Source organism: Lipotes vexillifer, unplaced genomic scaffold, assembly GCF_000442215.2.
Source record: "Lipotes vexillifer unplaced genomic scaffold, Lipotes_vexillifer_v1.1 scaffold607, whole genome shotgun sequence".
NCBI classification, from domain to species: Eukaryota; Metazoa; Chordata; class Mammalia; order Artiodactyla; family Lipotidae; genus Lipotes; species Lipotes vexillifer.
The window spans coordinates 695395-711817 of NW_006783829.1; the positions used below are offsets into that span (position 1 = coordinate 695395).

The window sequence follows — 16423 nt, forward strand, 5'->3', positions numbered from 1 at the left end:
TCGAATTGTTACCTCTTCTATTAAAACTTCCCTGATTTTCAACCCAAATAAGACCATGTCTTATATCATACTTAACTTTATTCTATGAAACATTTGAAGATCTAAAAGTAACTTTAGCTTCATCCTACATCTTTTTTTTTTTAACATTGTGGCTTTAATTTTGAACAGTTCTAATCTTTGAAAAATTTCCATATGGTATATTCCGAGTCATGAGTTCCAGAGCAATGAGTTTAATATTTTCGGATGCACAGGGGTTTTTGGTTTAAGGTATCTTTGAATTTCTAGAGAATGTGATCTAGATGCTTTTGAAGTTTCTTGATTTGCTTTATAGCCTTGAATGTGGTCTATTTTAAACGTTTTGTGTGTTTTGAGAAGGATTATGTATGTGCCTTAGATCAACTTTATTCATCATTTGTCTTTTACTATATTTCATTTGCTTATTACTGAGAGAAGTGTTAAAATCTATGATTGCAGCTTCGTCCACTTTTCCTTGTAGTTCCATTAATTTTTGTTTATATGGTTCATAATAACCCTTATCTCTTTCATTTTATATAACTTATATATAATCCCACCTTTTTTCAGGCCCAAGTCTTTCTCTTTTGTTTGAACTTAAACTTCCAGTCCATGGGATTGGTAAATACCTTAAGAAATGGTGGCTTTAGATCTAATTTATTATGGGTTTCCAGATTCCTGTTTGTTTTTAGGACACTAGAGATGTATATTCTTGAGCGTTCAACTATGAGTTTTAGAAACTGAATATTCCATATTTTTCAAGGTACTTTTATCTCCTATATTTGTGAAAATTGAGGTTTTTATGGTTCTTGCCATAATGTGAAAAATTTATGTTTTTACTTTTATAATATGCTTTCTTTTTAAAATTTTTGGTCAATAATTTGGTCATTTATATGTTTATAAGAGTCCATTTAAAAGTGGGTGGTAAAGATAAAGTAGTTTAACAGCCTAAGATAACTAACTGGGTGACTTTGGGCAGATTTCTTTAACTCTCCGAGTCTTTTCTTTTTTCTATTTATAATTTGAAGTCTATAATATCACTAGTTCTAAATCAAGGGGTGGCAAGCATTAGAATTCCTCTGGGACTATTTTCTTATATGGCTTTGCACCCCAGAATGGCTGAATCAGAATCTTCTGGAATAAGGTCATAGGTATCTGAGTCTTGAGATAGATTGGATCCTTCTTTTTTTGTTAAAGAAAAGAATATCATCTCCCCCCTATATCGCCCCGCCCCCATCAGGAGACACTGGAGACTTTATACCACACACAGTGAGTTAACACACTGGCTCATCTCTCATTTCTCTGTTAATATAAACTGTTCAACAAAGACACAGTTGCTCAACGCTAAGCTTGATTACGCAGGTGAAAGTGGGTGTGAGGCCACAGGATGATGAGGATAGCTCAGAGCTGGTCTCTCTATGATACAACAGCTCTGTTGCATCACAAAATAATGCTTTGGAAAATCGACCATTTTTGTATCGTTTGGATTCTGTAATTTTTTACTTTCTGGTTTCTCTTTAGTATTGGGGAAAGATTTTAGAAAATGTACCGTATCAACCACAGAAGGCAAATACTCAAATTTGAGTTGGTCTTTTGGAGAGGAGGAAAGAACACTGCAGCTCTGGGGCTCTGTGTGGCAAAGGGGAAAGGATGTCTCTGGAAGAAGGGAAGGGAGGGTGAGGGCGTTCCCTCCCCAGCTAGACAGCCTTCTCCTTGAGGTGCTCTGAACAGCTGGATGGATTTCACGTGTGAGAATGTGTGCTTTAAAGACAGGTTCATATCTTCTCTCAGATTCCACAAGTCCTCCTCCCGGGAAGATGGTTCTATCCCAGAAATAACAAAGGAGCAGCTTCTAGTAGAAGCCATGGCTGCTGCTGTTGCACAGGAAGCCCTCGCCCACAGGGGAAAACACAGGGCATATTTATTTTGGAAGAGCTGTAGCTCAGTGTAAACTCTGCCAGCCCTGTGCAGCTCAGCTCACACACACTGTCCCCTAGAACGTGTTTCCATATTCAATGCTGAGAGTTGTAGATTTCAAAATGGAATTTTCCTTAAACGTCAGGCCGTGTGGTGTACAAGAGCAAGCAGGGCCTTTAGAATTAGATGGGCCTGGGCCTTAATCTTGACTGGGTGACCTTCGGCATGTTACTTAAGCTCTTTGTGCCTTACTTCATCTATAAAGTCGAATAATAATGCAAATTGCAGGATTATTGTAAGGACTGAATGTGAGGGCTTGCAATAAATGCTCATTTTCTCTTCTTGACCCACAAATAAAGGGTATATCCTCCTAACTACCCATGTGGAAAGCAGATGCTTGGTTACTTGAATATTGCACAACTAGTATGGAAGGCATCACTTAAGAGGCAATACTTTCTATCCAGCTTCCTGTAGCTTTATTTTGACTAGCCTGCAGAAGTCCTGTTCATCATTACTTATAAACTTCTATTTACCATGGAGTTTCAGATATTGACTAGAGCCCAATTTTAGGTTCTCGGTTTTGACTAGAGGGTCTAGTTCAGGTTTTGGTTCTGGCTTGCATCTGTCCATCTATCACATATTTATTTTACCCCTAGTGAATGCCAGGAAATGTAGAGAGTAAGAAAGACATGGTTCATATACTTAATCTCTCAGTCCTTGTGGGAGGCAGATATGAGGGGATTACTGATATTAATTGTGAGGGGCAATCACACCTGGGGCCCTGGGGTCCCTTTGACCCAAGCCTTGTATTCACAAAAGGCCTCAAATTGTGCCCAGATGAGGGGATGTACATGGAAATAAAGATACATGGACAGATTTGAAAAGTTCAACTACTGCCTGTAGTGAATAATAAACTAATACATATTTTTAAAGAATTTTTAAAATCTATATTGCAAATAGCAGGTTTTGAAATTAGGTTGGCACTTCATTTTTCAATGTAAGTAGAATCCCCCAAAACATGGCCTGGATGTCTCTTGGCCTGGCCAACTACTACTGGTCCTGAGGGAGAAGAGAGAAGTCTGGAGAAGGCTTCAGACAGAAGGTGATGCTTGAGCAGCACTGGGTAAAAGGATGGGGCAGAAACAGGGTGCTCTTTGACCAGGACATTCAGGGCAAAGTCGACAGCATTTACAAGGACAGACTGATATGTTTGTGGAACTTGGCAAACATCTCAGCTTGCTTTTTAAATTCACCTTTGTCATTAGTTGCTTCATCTCAAAAAATAGAGGGAACCACTCTGACTTAACCAGGTACAAGAACATAATCAGGGAAGAAAAACTAGGGAGAGTCTATTTCACCATTTCATTACAAGGTTTTATTATTTAGCTAATTCGTCATTCAACCTGCATTAACTGGCTATACATAAATAAATCAGTAGTAAAATTTTCACTATGTTATTTCTAATTGGACCAAGTCAAAAATTTCACCTTAATACAGGTGAAGGGAAAACGAACAAAATACTTGGCACTGGGTTTAATGCAGAGCCCTAAATATTTTTCCCAAGGTGGAAATAGCTTTTTTTTTTTCTGGTTCATTAATAAAATTAGACTTCATTAAATGTGAAGAGAAGTAGGATAGTTTCTCAGATGTCTGATAGTTACTCTTTAAATAGTGAAATATTTTATACTAAATTGATAGGAAGTACATGATAATTCCAGTGGGAGACTTGCTTCTCTCGCACTCTGTAAAAATGATTTAGTAAGGAAATGCCAAATACAACAAGATTTCGAGATAGACTATTACAGAAAATAAACACTTTAGCAGGACTCAGCTACATGAAAAACGTGTCATGATATAAAAACCCTGTTTTATTATTAGTTATTCCCGTTCTGTCTGCTTAAAGAGCTACTCACCCCAGATTTCCCACTTGCTGGCTATGTGGCTTGGGGAAGTAATTTACTGTTGCTATTTTCATATTCCTCTCGATCTGTGAAATGGGAATTACACTACTGATTCGGTAAGTTTTTGTTCAAATAAAAATATATTTGTAAAGCACCTAGCAACTGTCTCAGGCAAAAGTCAGTGCTTTATACCATGTTTCAGGGCTCATTTCAGGTGGCAAGTCTTCTCCGTGGCTTTCCCTGCCTTAGAATAAATTTCTTCTTCATCTGTGTTCACAAAGTGCTTCGTGTATCTGATTCAGCATGCCATATTATGATTACTGATTTATATACACCTTTCCTGATCATCTGTGAGTTCCTTGAGCATAGGACTATGTGGCTAGTTATTCATCTCTGGCATGAAGCAAGGTCCTGGTGTAAATAAGTGATCAGTTAGTACTGTTGCATTGAATTTTTGATGGTCATCAAAACAGATCCAAAAGGATACTTAGTTACCTTTTTTAATGTGCTGCCAATTGACATCTATCACTGGATGTAACAAAGCATTTCTTTCCAAATGTTGTCCTAGTTACTAAATCAAATTGGCCTCCCACAAGGGTTGGTATAAATTTCACAAGTGTGTTACTACATTGGAGGTCAAGGTATCCTGAAGCAGTTGGGGTTTAAGTTAGACATGACTAAGAACTTCCTGAGGAAGGGCCAAGCCCTGGAAGGAATACAGGAGTAATTGAGGGAAGCTGTGAAGTTCTTGAGGGCCTTTATGTCAGATTTTTATTGTTGCTGGGTGGATTTAGTTATGTCCTGTTTTCAGTAGAGGAATGCATTAGTTGACCTCCAAGATAACAGGCCTGAAGCCTCCGGGTTTGGTTTGCTAAAAACAATTTACTGTACCTGTGCACTTAAGGTTTCCAGAGGGCTTTCTATCCTTGGGAAAGCCATTAGGGGTACTCCACGGGGGTCCTCGGGTTTGGGTTTGGAAGGAGATCCTTGTGTTCCTTTAAAGTTATGGACCACACACATTCCCTGCAGGATGAGGGGAAAAAAAGATTGGGGTCAGACTGCAGCCGTCAATGCCTGGCCATCTCTGCGGTGGCAGGCCTTCCCCCTTAGAATGTCGTTGCACAGTGACTTGTGAGCCAGTGGGTAGGGACCATGGAAAGACCTGGGGCATGGTTAAGGCTGTCTGTTGCTGAGCACATTCTAGGTGCTGAGGAAGCATCTGTTTGATGACCAAATGGCCAGGGATGCTCAGTCTACCCCCACTGAGCTTGTTTCCTCACCTGTAAAAATGGGAATAATACCTACCTCATAGATTTACAACAATTAAAAGACATGAATGTAAAGCACCTCATAATAACAGCTAACATTTACTGAGGGCCACTTATGTGTCTGCTACTGTCCTGAGGGTTTACCTTATTTCATCTAATCCACTCAGCAATCTTATAAGGGAGGTACTATTATCCTCTCCAACTTAGATAAGGAGGCACAGAATTTAGATAACTTGCCCAAGGTTACACAGATTTAAACTCCATAGCCTCTAAATCACACCACCACTATAGGATTTTGCCTCTTAACAAGTGCCAAACATACAGCAAAAATGCAATGTTAGCTAGTCTTTAACTCTTACCTAAGATGATTACCCTTAAGTTACTTAGCAAATAGCCACATAATTTATTAGTGGCACTTTTATTGCTCCCATTAAAACTCCCTCTCTAAATTACTACCCACTTGTCTTTATTTCCTACTGAGACCGCTTCATAACTGAGTCTGTTCTAACCATCTTCTGTCTCTTTCCATACTCTCTTCCATTGTTCTGCATCGTTTTTTCTATATCCAGTGCCTCTGAATCTTTCCTGTAGCTCCTCAAGCCCCACAGAACGTTCACATGAATATTCTCTACCTGGCTCTCCTCTACCTTACTCTCCAGCTCTGCTTAAACCTCCCCCATTCAGGAAATGGGAGAAGTGGAGGGTGTAGGAGCTCTGGGGTTGGAGAGAGCAGGTCAGATTCCTGGCTTACTGGCTGGGTGGCCATTGGGCAGGTTACTTATCTGTGAGCCTCACTTTCCTCGTTTATAAAATGAGGATAAGAATACTGTTAGGGCAAGATAAACAAAACAAACACAGAACTGATTGGTGGTTACCAGAGGGGAAGGGGGGCGGGGGGAGGGCAAAATAGGTTAAGGGGGTCAGTTATATGGTGGCAGATGAAAAGTAGACTTTTGGGGGCGAGCATCTGTATACAGACGTCAAATTATAATGTACACATGAAACATACATTATAAACCAAAGTTACCTCAGTAAAAAACATTGTTAGGGTTGTCCTGGGAGCACATGATTTGGTGTATATAAAGTGTAGGGCATGTAGTAATTGTTCAACTAAATTCCTTCCCCTTTCCCCCAATTTCATCTTCATAAGAAACACAAAACCATAATGAACATAGGCCACAAATATGCTCCTGTTCCGACTCTTCTTTTTCGGCCTCCTCCATGTCTCTGCTTTGGAATGCTTCCGTTCTCTTCTACAAGGTCCGCTGCTCCCATTTCCCAGCTTGGCGAGTGTATATGTGAGGTGTGTACATGCAGATACAGTGGGGGGCAGTGTGGCCTGCCTCCTACCAGACCCGTTCAACAGCAGGTATGGGTCTTACATAAAGATCATTTGTGGAAAACAAATTTTGACATTCATCATCAATTGGGAAGGCAATACAAGACTTAACAGTAACCAAGTGGTAGGAAAGAGGGCTGCAAGTTACTGAGAGAACACAAGTTTAATGTTAAAGCAGAATGTGTGTATGGGGCCTCGGCAAACACAAAGTTTTTGGATTTCATCCCATGAAGACCCCATGAAATTGCTTGGAACAGTCAGTACTGCTTTTTCTCTTTAGCTAGGGTTGAGCTGGATCTAGGACTGATGGGGACAGCAAAAGTGTTTCTTTGGAGTTGAAGCCTTCACTTATGTGCTATTGATCTCTGTTTGTAAAATCCTCTCTTCTCTTGAAGTCACCTGTATTCTCTCCCCCTTTTTTTTTTTTGCGGTACGCGAGCCTCTCACTGATGTGGCCTCTCCCATTGCGGAGCACAGGCTCTGGACGCGCAGGGTCCGTATGTGCAGGCCCAGCGGCCATGGCTCACGGGCCCAGCTGCTCTGCGGCATGTGGGATCTTCCCGGACCGGGACACGAACCAGGCAGGCGGACTCTCAACCACTGCGCCACCAGGGAAGCCCCTCTCCCCCTTTTAAAAAGCACCCTTAGGGAAATATCTTCTGAGAGCTCAACATCTCAGAATCATCTCAGCACCACTTTTCCTGCTGCTTCACCCAGAGAATTTGCATTTAAGTCCCTCATCTTTTACTTTAGAAAGAAAGACTGGATCCATTAAAAATAATTTTGAATTCAAATGGAGCTTGCCAATTAATGTTCTGAGTAAATGCGAGCATTTTCTGTGTGTATCTGAGCAGGTAAAAATATTGGGAAACTCTGAGTTAGAGGTTGGGAGAGGCATATGTGCATTTTGTATGTTGGGGAGGACGTACATACAGAATCCCCATATGGAAGGGATAGGACAAGGAGAAGTTAGGTCATAGGCCTGTGCAATCTGTCTGCGTGGGATGTTAGTCTTAACGGGTGCCTTGGACCAGAAAGGGCAGGAGGAGAGGAAGGACATCCAGGCTGTGATGGCTTCTGTCTCCTAGGGGAGGCCTGCTGAATGTTATTAGGAGATTGATTTCATGCACAACATCTTCAGGCCTAGTGATTTACTGTAAATCCTTCTGGGTGTATTTTATTTTATTTTATACATTTATTTTATTTATTTTTGGCCGCGTTGGGTCTCCGTTGCTGCGCACAGGCTTTCTCTACTTGCAGTGAGTGGGGGGCTACTCTTCATTGCGGTGCGGGGCTTCTCATCGTGGTGGCTTCTCTTGTTGCGGAGCACAGGCTCTAGACACGCGGGCTCAGTAGTTGTGGCCTGCGGGCTCAGTAGTTGTGGCTCGTGGGCTCTAGAGCACAGGCTCAGTAGTTGTGGCGCACGGGCTTAGTTGCCCCACAGCATGTGGGATCTTCCTGGACCAGGGCTCGAGCCCGTGTCCCTTATATAGGCAGGCGGATTCTTAAACACTGCGCCACCAGGGAAGTCCCTGCTGGGTATATTTTAAATCCTTGAAGATAATTTTTAAAACTGAACCTCTATGGTATGCCCATGCAATGGAATACTACACAGCAAGAAAAAGGAATTACTGATAACATGCTTACAATATGGATAAATCTCAAAATAATTATGCTGGGTGAAGGATGCCAGGAAAAAAAAATACATACTGTATGATTCCATTAATATTAAATCTTAGGGTGATCTAATACAGAAGATCAGTGGTTGCTTAGGAATGAAGGGAAAGGAAGGGTGGGAGAGAAGGATGTATCTGTAGGTCAAAACTGGTCAAATTATACACTTCCTATGCCATTTATTGTGTGCCTATCATACCTCAAATCTGTAAAAATTAAAAAAAAAACAATAAATGTTAACCAGAACCCTTCTCCAGGAAGTATTATGTCGTTGAGAGGCCACTTAACAGTGGAAATAAGATGCCCAAGAGGCATGTTCAGATAAGAGTCCCCCTAAAAAGTCTGGGTGTGGTTAGCTGAGGGTTTTCATATTTCTGAGTGGGATATGCAAGTCTGGGCCAGAGTGGAGTTTCTTGAAATGCTGGAGAAGGAGCTGCCTGCTTGCGTCAATACTTTGTTCTCTGTTCTTCCCCCAAGCAACACTTAGCTTATGCTCCCAGTACGTTCTGAACAAGTATTTAGAGAATCATGGTTTGAAGGTATGCTAAATTGCTTCTGCCCAGCCCCAAGGCCAGGGTTGAAGCAAGTGGAGCAAGCCGTTCTTCCTGAAGCCATCCTACTCCTGACCCACAGGGGGAATATGCAGTCATATTTCTGAAAGAAGGGGCACAGGATACTTGGCGAGTAACTGCAACTCACAAGGTTGGGGCCAGAGGAACTTGGACTTAGACTGGAATCTGGGGAGCCTGACTTGCCAGGATATTGGGCAGCATTTCAGAGGGCACCAGAGGGGAAAAAAGTAGAGGGAAGCTGACCTACCAGAAACAGGGCTACAGCAGTGCCCAGGATGAAGCCCGCGATCACATCGGAGCAGTGGTTCCGATACTCAGAGACCCGGTTGAGGCCCATCAGGAAGGCTGTGCAGAGGGTCCCAAGGCACAGCACCGGCTTGGCCAGTCGACTGCTTTTCGTCTTGATTGTGCTTGTGATGTACATCTAGGTGAGGACAGAGACCAGGGAGTGACTGGCAGCCTCAGCATATGGTGTATATACACACATGCACAGACATACACCACACACAAACGGGCCTGCACCAAAGCAGGAACGATGAATGAATGTACATTGGTCTCGGTGCTTTGTATTCTGGTGGGCATGGGAACAGAAATTACAGTGACATGAATAACTGCATAATAATCAGGTTCAGAGCATGCAGTTTTTATGCAACAAACTAAAGAATCACTTGGGGTATTAGGAAACCCAGATAAGAATCTCAGATGCCAAATAAATCTTCTATGAGAATTAATTTTATGGAGAAGACCAGGTAGGTGAGTGGCAATACATTTCACTTTTTGTGTCCCCCATAATCCTAGCGGATTCTGCACACTTTCAAGGAATATAAAAGCATTGACTGATTAGTTAATTGACTGAATTAGAACTTCCAAACCAGTGTGTCACATAAATACGTTTCAGTTGTGCTGGTAAATTGATTCTCACAATCCTTGGGATAGCTTGATCAGTCCTATCCATTCATTTACTCCAGCATGTTTTAAAATAAAATTTTATATGTGGGCCACGACATATAAAAAGTTGGGAAGTCCTGATGTAAGTAAAGGATGATGCAACTTATGACATGTGAGTTGTAGGTTGTTCTTATTCCATTGTGAAGAGCTGGGTAAGACTCAAGTATTTCATAGGCTCAGTTACCAAATGTGTCCCTTGTGGCTTAGAGTTAGGAAGATGTGCCTCTTTCAAACAAGTAAATACTTTGTTACACAACCTTTGGTAGTGGTTACAAGAAACCACTAGAGGGCGTAATTGATCTATCATCGCTTCTTAACAAGTGTGCTAAATGAGTTTGCAACCCAGAAAAATAGTATGCCAATACTTAGATTACAATCTATGGTGTGCTTGTATGGCCTGAGCACATGTAAGTTCACACAGATGCATTTTAAAGTATTATAGTGGAAACTTAATTTCCTAGAATGATCCTTCAGCACTGGTGTGAATACAGGAAGATGGGATTTTCTTTGTTACATGTAATAGATACCCTATATAACTGTGGTTAGATCAGAGTTACATAGAGCATATCATTACACCATTCTGAGGCTGTGTAGGAAATGTCACTTAACATCTATACTAGATATATTTAAATTTAGTTTTTTATGCTTCTATATTTTTTAATTATAGCCTTTATAAATCTTTCCTATAAGATTACAAACTTTTTTTTTTTTTTTTTTTTTTGCGGTATGCGGGCCTCTCAATGTTGTGGCCTCTCCCGTTGCGGAGCACAGGCTCCGGACGCGCAGGCTTAGCGGCCATGGCTCACGGGCCCAGCCGCTCCGCGGCATGTGGGATCTTCCCGGACCGGGGCACGAACCCATGTCCCCTGCATCGGCAGGCGGACTCTCAACCACTGCGCCACCAGGGAAGCCCAAGATTACAAACTATTAATAACATGGGCCTATGGTTAGTTAGTATTCTTCACAGCATTAACTAGTACTTAGGAAATCCTTGTTGAGTAATTTCTGAAAGCACACATAATAGGGGCTCAGAAAATGTTTACACAATTGGAATCTTGTATCAGGGTTTCTGATTATAGTCTGTCTGTGGGGCATGATTTGAATTGGATTATATCTGAATCCTTGAAAACGTGCTATATAAGCATCTATTCTGAGTAAGATAACTTCTTTCTTCCCAAGAGAAATTTATATCTCACTTGACGAGACAGTATTTTTTGATGAGTAACAGATTTATTTTTATAATGGTGTTGTAAAAATTGATTTCGTACAACAATGACTTGAGTTTGATAAAAATACAGAAAAAGGTGCAAGAGTACATTGCTTCATATAACTTAGGTCCTACATAATCTAAGATACAAAGCGTTATTTTGAAAACTGGAAACTATGCCAAATGCCTGAAAAGACTTTGTTTAAAAAATACCCGGTGTAGATTTTTTTGGGGGGTGGGCAGTAAAGCCAAGAAACCTCACTGAGCTAAACTGGTCTGTTTGTAAATCAGACTTCTGTAATTATTTATGTTCATGTTTCCTTAATATGGGGGTAGCTGAAATCACTTTTGACATGTATTCATTAAAGAGTAGATCTAAAAGAAATAATTAGACTTATTCTGGAAAACTGATCCTACAGAAGTTATCCTATAAATTGGACAAAAAAAGCGCCATTGTTTTAAAGAGAATATTCAGCAATTTCTTTCAAACTCTACTAAGTGGACCAGACCTGTAGTCAGTCACCTTTACTCCACCCTGAATGTATGTAGTTGGGGCGATGGCATGGACACACTTCCATCAGAAGCAGACTCAGTAGGGAGTGCAGAGACTGTCGTTGGATGAGAGGGGACATGCTCCCTGGGGGTGGGGCGAGCGCACACTTCTCTGGGAAGACTGCATAGTTTGAAAGGGGTCTTTCCTCTGCCTTCTCCTATGTCACCTTTCACTGAGAATCACTAGACTAGTCACACCCTGAATATAAAATAAGTTGAAGGAAAAGGGGTGTTTTCAGCCAATAGTCACTCATCCACAGGTAAATACACATGATATCCAGCAGTGGAACCTTTGCACTGATCCCTCTACTTCTATACGCTTGGTTCTAAGGAAACAGAGGTCAGAAAAAGGTGAAATGAGGTCATTTCCAAAGTGGATGCAATTAAAGAGTGGGGAAAAAAAGATGGACACCATCATTTCTTCTATTTCAAGATGCAAGACACACTTTGGGCTTTCTCTGATGAGAGCAAAAAGTTTAGAATATTATACGCCAGTGGGGGCAGTCGAAGCTTGTGTGACCTAGGGAACAGTGAGAAGTAAATTTGTGGGTGTTGGGGGTCTTTTAGGATCACCCATCTGTCCTGGCAAAGTGATGAAGAGTATTAGGAGGAGCAGAGGAAAGTCATGTTTTTATCCGGGTTTGCCGCACTGCCCAGGCAGGCGTTCACATGAGGCACACACCTGCAAATTTGTAGACAAGTGTGAGAAATGTGTGCTGTTCTAGAAACAACCAAAGCTTTGGCAGAGAGTGCTGTTGTGGGCAGTGAAAGAACCCCATACCCGGTGCCAGGAGCCTGGGCCTCCGCTCTGACTCTGTGTTCTTAGCTATTCTCTGGGCCTCAGTCTCTGCATCTGTAAAATGGGAGGATGTGACTAAGTGATTATCAACAGTCTTGTCAGAATTAACGTCCTCTGGCAGGTCTTAAATTGGGATATTGAGGGTGGGGGCAACAGCATGATATAATAAAGGAGAAACGTATTGTAACATGACTTTAAAAGTCACCAGAAGTAATGAAAGAATGGGGGGAGGGTGGTGGAGAGACCCATCACAGCCACAACTCCACGTGGGTCATACTCACCGTGGCGTATAAGGCGGAGTAAATGCTCAGAGCAGCATGTTTGGAGGGAAAGGACCTCCTAGCCTTCTCTATCACTTCCAGGTCCCCAGTACAGATGTTCCCGTTGTTGATGAACTGGTGGTGCGCCCGGCAGTCTGCGCTGGTGTAGTTGGGCTTGCACACTGTCAGGAAGTACGGCGTCAGGTGCCCCGTGACCACTTGTCCGGCGTTTACAAAAATGTCAGTAGCAAAAAGCCCAAAAGCAAATACCCCTATGAGGAGATTTAAAATAATTAGGAAAGGTGACATACCCCATCGATTCGGTTTTGTCCCTGAGAGAAAAACAGCGGTGAGAGTCCATGATAACCTATCAGAAAGGTCCTCCCCAGAGTCAAATTGTCCCCTCACCTTTGTCTTTCCAGGGAGTGGTGCCTGCTTCCCAAACCACTGTTTCTTCCAAATTGGTGCAGTCACACTGCTGTTAGCATTTCATTATTTTGTATAAGTAAATTAGAAGCAACATGTGCTAATGGAAAGAATTTGAATTTTGGAGTCATGTAGAGCTGGGCTCCAGACCCACCTTTGGTGACTCGTTCACAGTGTAAGTTGTTTACCTTCTATGAATCTTGGTACCCTTATCACAAAGTGGTTGGGGGGAGTGATACCTCAGAAAGGAGTTGGAAAGATGAAATAAAATATGTGCAAAACACCTGCTGCGTGCCTGGCATTCAGTAGTTACTCAACATTAGTTCTCTTTCCTTCTATAGAAAATATCTTCCCCCTGGTCCTTTTGGAAATGCAGATACTCCTTGGAGGAGTTATCATGGCAGGTGAGAGAATGAGGTTGTTAGAGAGTCGTCCCTAAAAGAGAGAAAAAGATCACTATAGAAACCTTGATTGAATTGGATGTTTCATCTGATGTTGGAAACAGAAAACGAGGAGCAAAAGTGTTAAAGATGAATGTTGTTGACTGTATCAAATTACCACAAACTGAGTGGCTTAAACCAACACAAATGTATTGTTTTACAGTTCGGGATGTCAGAAGTCCAAAATAGGTTTCATTGGGCTAAAATCGAAGAACACGGCAGAGCCGTGTTCTTTCTGGAAGCTCCAGAGTAGAATTCATTCCTTCCTTTTTCCAGCTTCTTGCCTTCATTTCTTGACTTGTGCCCCCGCTCTCCCCCTGCCTCCCCAGCAATCATATCATACGAGCTCTGCTTCCATTGTCACGTTTCTTTCCGTGACTCACTCTCTTGCTTCTCTCTTATAAGGTTACATTTTCTACCTGAATAATCCAGGATAATCTCAAAATCCTTAATCTAATCACACATATAAATTCCTTTTTGTCATGTAAAGTGATATATCCACAGTTTCTAGGGGTTAGGACATAGACATTTCAGAGCGAGGAAGGCGTTATTTTACCCACCATGCTGACCTGGCCTGCTTGGCCAAGAACCCCGTGGGTAGAGGCTATATTTCCTGGATTTTATCTGTTCTCTGGTAAATTCCACAGGAATATAGGATTACCCCCAACAAGCTTGAACATGAATAAGCAGAATTCCCTATAGGAAGTTTCACTGTGGATCTTTCAAAGCCTCTACATACATCTATAGATTATCTGTGGACTGTTTTCTGTTAAATATATCAAGAGCAGCTGTGCAGAGCCAAGGTACATACAAGTCATTTGAAGAGATAAAGAAGACTTTTCAAGTGCGACTGAATTATGGGAGAAGTTGGCAAGTATGAGAGGCAGCATTAACCCTTGTAAATGTCAAGGATCTGCTATATTTTCAATTAAATTTCTATCCAATTTTGACTTCCATATTCAATGTCTTGAATCTGCAAATTGTGCTGACTTCAGCGCCTAAAAGTCAATCCATTAGAGCAGAAGCAAAGACAAGTTTGGCTGAAACCTTCATCCGGTTTCCATTTTGACCTGTATTGATTGTTATAATTTTCTTTTTTGTGGCTTTGCCAGTATTTGCTTTATCAGAATGAGAACTGGCTCTTTTAATACCTTCAGCTGGCTCACACTCATAGCGTCTGACCTCTGAGAGTAGGCATTCACTGATCATTTGTGGTAATTTTCACCCACACGTTCTGGAAGTCTGGTTAGAAATTTTTTTTACATTTTCAAGCAAGATTCTCAAAGACCAGGTCACTGGCTTTTTCAAGGGGCAGTAAGTCTGTCTAGACATACTTTTCCAGGAAACTAGGGTAACATGTGATTTGAAAAGGGAAAAGTGACAGCATCTTCCTCTGGGATTTTATTTGTCAGAATGCTTCCAATCAGGGCGAATTCTTTCTGAGATAGAGGATTTCTAGGCTCCTTGGATAGGTGTCTGAAGTGCCAGGTCCATGGTCACAGTGAATCTGTGACGGGCAAATTTCCACTTTGCTGCCATGTGATATTATTGCTGAAAGTTGCTTTCCCCTCTTCTCTTTGCCTCTCCTGGATTTTGTCTGCTTCTCCTGATGGCTTAACAAGCATTTGCTTTCCAAACATTTCATTCTGGTGTATTTGATGTACCTTCAGAAGGGCAGTCCCAGGGATTCCACTTGCCTGGCATGGGCCATGCCAACAAAGTGCAGTGGAAGCTGCAGCGGTGATTCACAGACAATGTCAGATCATACGGGGCTTTTGTAAGAAATTCCAGCTATTCCTCTGTTAATCCTGAGCTCCTTGTGTGTATGTTACAAGCCTCAGAAGCCAACCAGAGCTGCTTTTGTCCTAAGAGTCAGGTAGAACACTGTTTATGGTCTCCTGTACTGCAATATATGATTTGAAGGAGATGCTTTTAAAGTGTCTCTGTATCCTACCTTGGTGTCTAAAATTCTTTAAGTGAGATAATCTTTTTGAAATTTTAACAGATGCAGTTTTCATTCCTGTAACCCTCCCTAGCTGGTTCTACTTATCTTATGGCTCTGCTCCCAACGGTGTTCCTTGTTTCAGGGGAGCTGATCGCATTTCTGAATGGATTTATAGCAGACACAAAGTCTAAAAGTAAAGCTCTTTTGGCTTGCCAGAACTATGTGCTTGAGACATGTACTGCTGTTTTTGTTTGGAATTCTGAAAAGACTTGGACGGGAAAACCAAGAGCCATGGTCTATAGGATGACCATTGAGTTTCTAAAATAAACCCTAGAATGGGGAAGATGAGGCTGGGGGTGTCTCCCAAGGAGACAGAACCCTGCCTGGTCTGGCTGTGAAGGAGTGAAGGGGCATCCCATGCTCCTTGCCTCATGCTGGCTGTCAAACCCCAGGGGCAGGGCAATAGAAACCTCCAGAATGATTTTTGGAAATCAAGTTGAAGCATGTCCTGTGCCTCCCAGGGGTGTAGCTCAGGAGCCCTGGACAACTTTTAGAGAAGTTCCACGTCCAGCACAGTATCAGAGCTACAGGAGCCTGCATTAGCAATGTTGGAGGGAGGATCAAATTGTTTGAGCCCTAGGGTACCTCCCAAGACCCATGCATTCTGGCATGGAATGGGCTAAGCACTTGTGAATTCCCACATCCCTAAGGGGTGAGGGGCATTAGAATGCTGAGAGGACCAGGAGGCTAGAAAAAATGTGGCATTAGGACAGAGACTGGCATCTGTTGATGGTGTTGTCTGCAGTCCCTGTTTTGATGATACAGATGGCTAAGGTAACCTGAGCATGCCTCTTCTTTGTGGCCTCAGAGGATCTGACACCCATCAGGCAAGTCAAAGGATGAAGAAAGAGGAAGATGAAAGTGTTTAAAAAAAAAAAAAAGTCCTTTTTCCCCCCCTCTGAGGGTTTTACCAGGATCCCTCTGATCTCAGACAGGACATCTTTGGACAAATTAGGATCTTTGATCACTAGTAAATTAGGATCTTTGATCACTAGTAAATTAGGACACATAGGTGAAACTCTGATCTGCTTCTTGCCAAGGAATCAGTACAGGGTTCTATCCTTTTACTCAGCCAAGAATGTAGTAGGGGAAAGCAGTGGCGT

The 16423-nt window shown here is 42.0% G+C and overlaps 1 protein-coding gene across 3 annotated transcripts in view; it reads right to left on the reverse strand.

Moving 5' to 3' along the window:
• The window catches only part of PLPPR1 (phospholipid phosphatase related 1), a 270599-nt gene that overhangs the window by 1209 nt on the left and 252967 nt on the right, over positions 1-16423 (reverse strand). For all 3 annotated transcript variants that reach the window (XM_007456400.1, XM_007456401.1, XM_007456402.1), the window contains 3 exons: positions 12471-12721; positions 8931-9107; positions 4722-4853 (listed from right to left, as the gene is read on the reverse strand). In XM_007456400.1, the coding sequence (XP_007456462.1) occupies positions 4722-4853; positions 8931-9107; positions 12471-12721 (560 nt within the window). The remainder of the gene's footprint in view (positions 1-4721; positions 4854-8930; positions 9108-12470; positions 12722-16423) is intronic.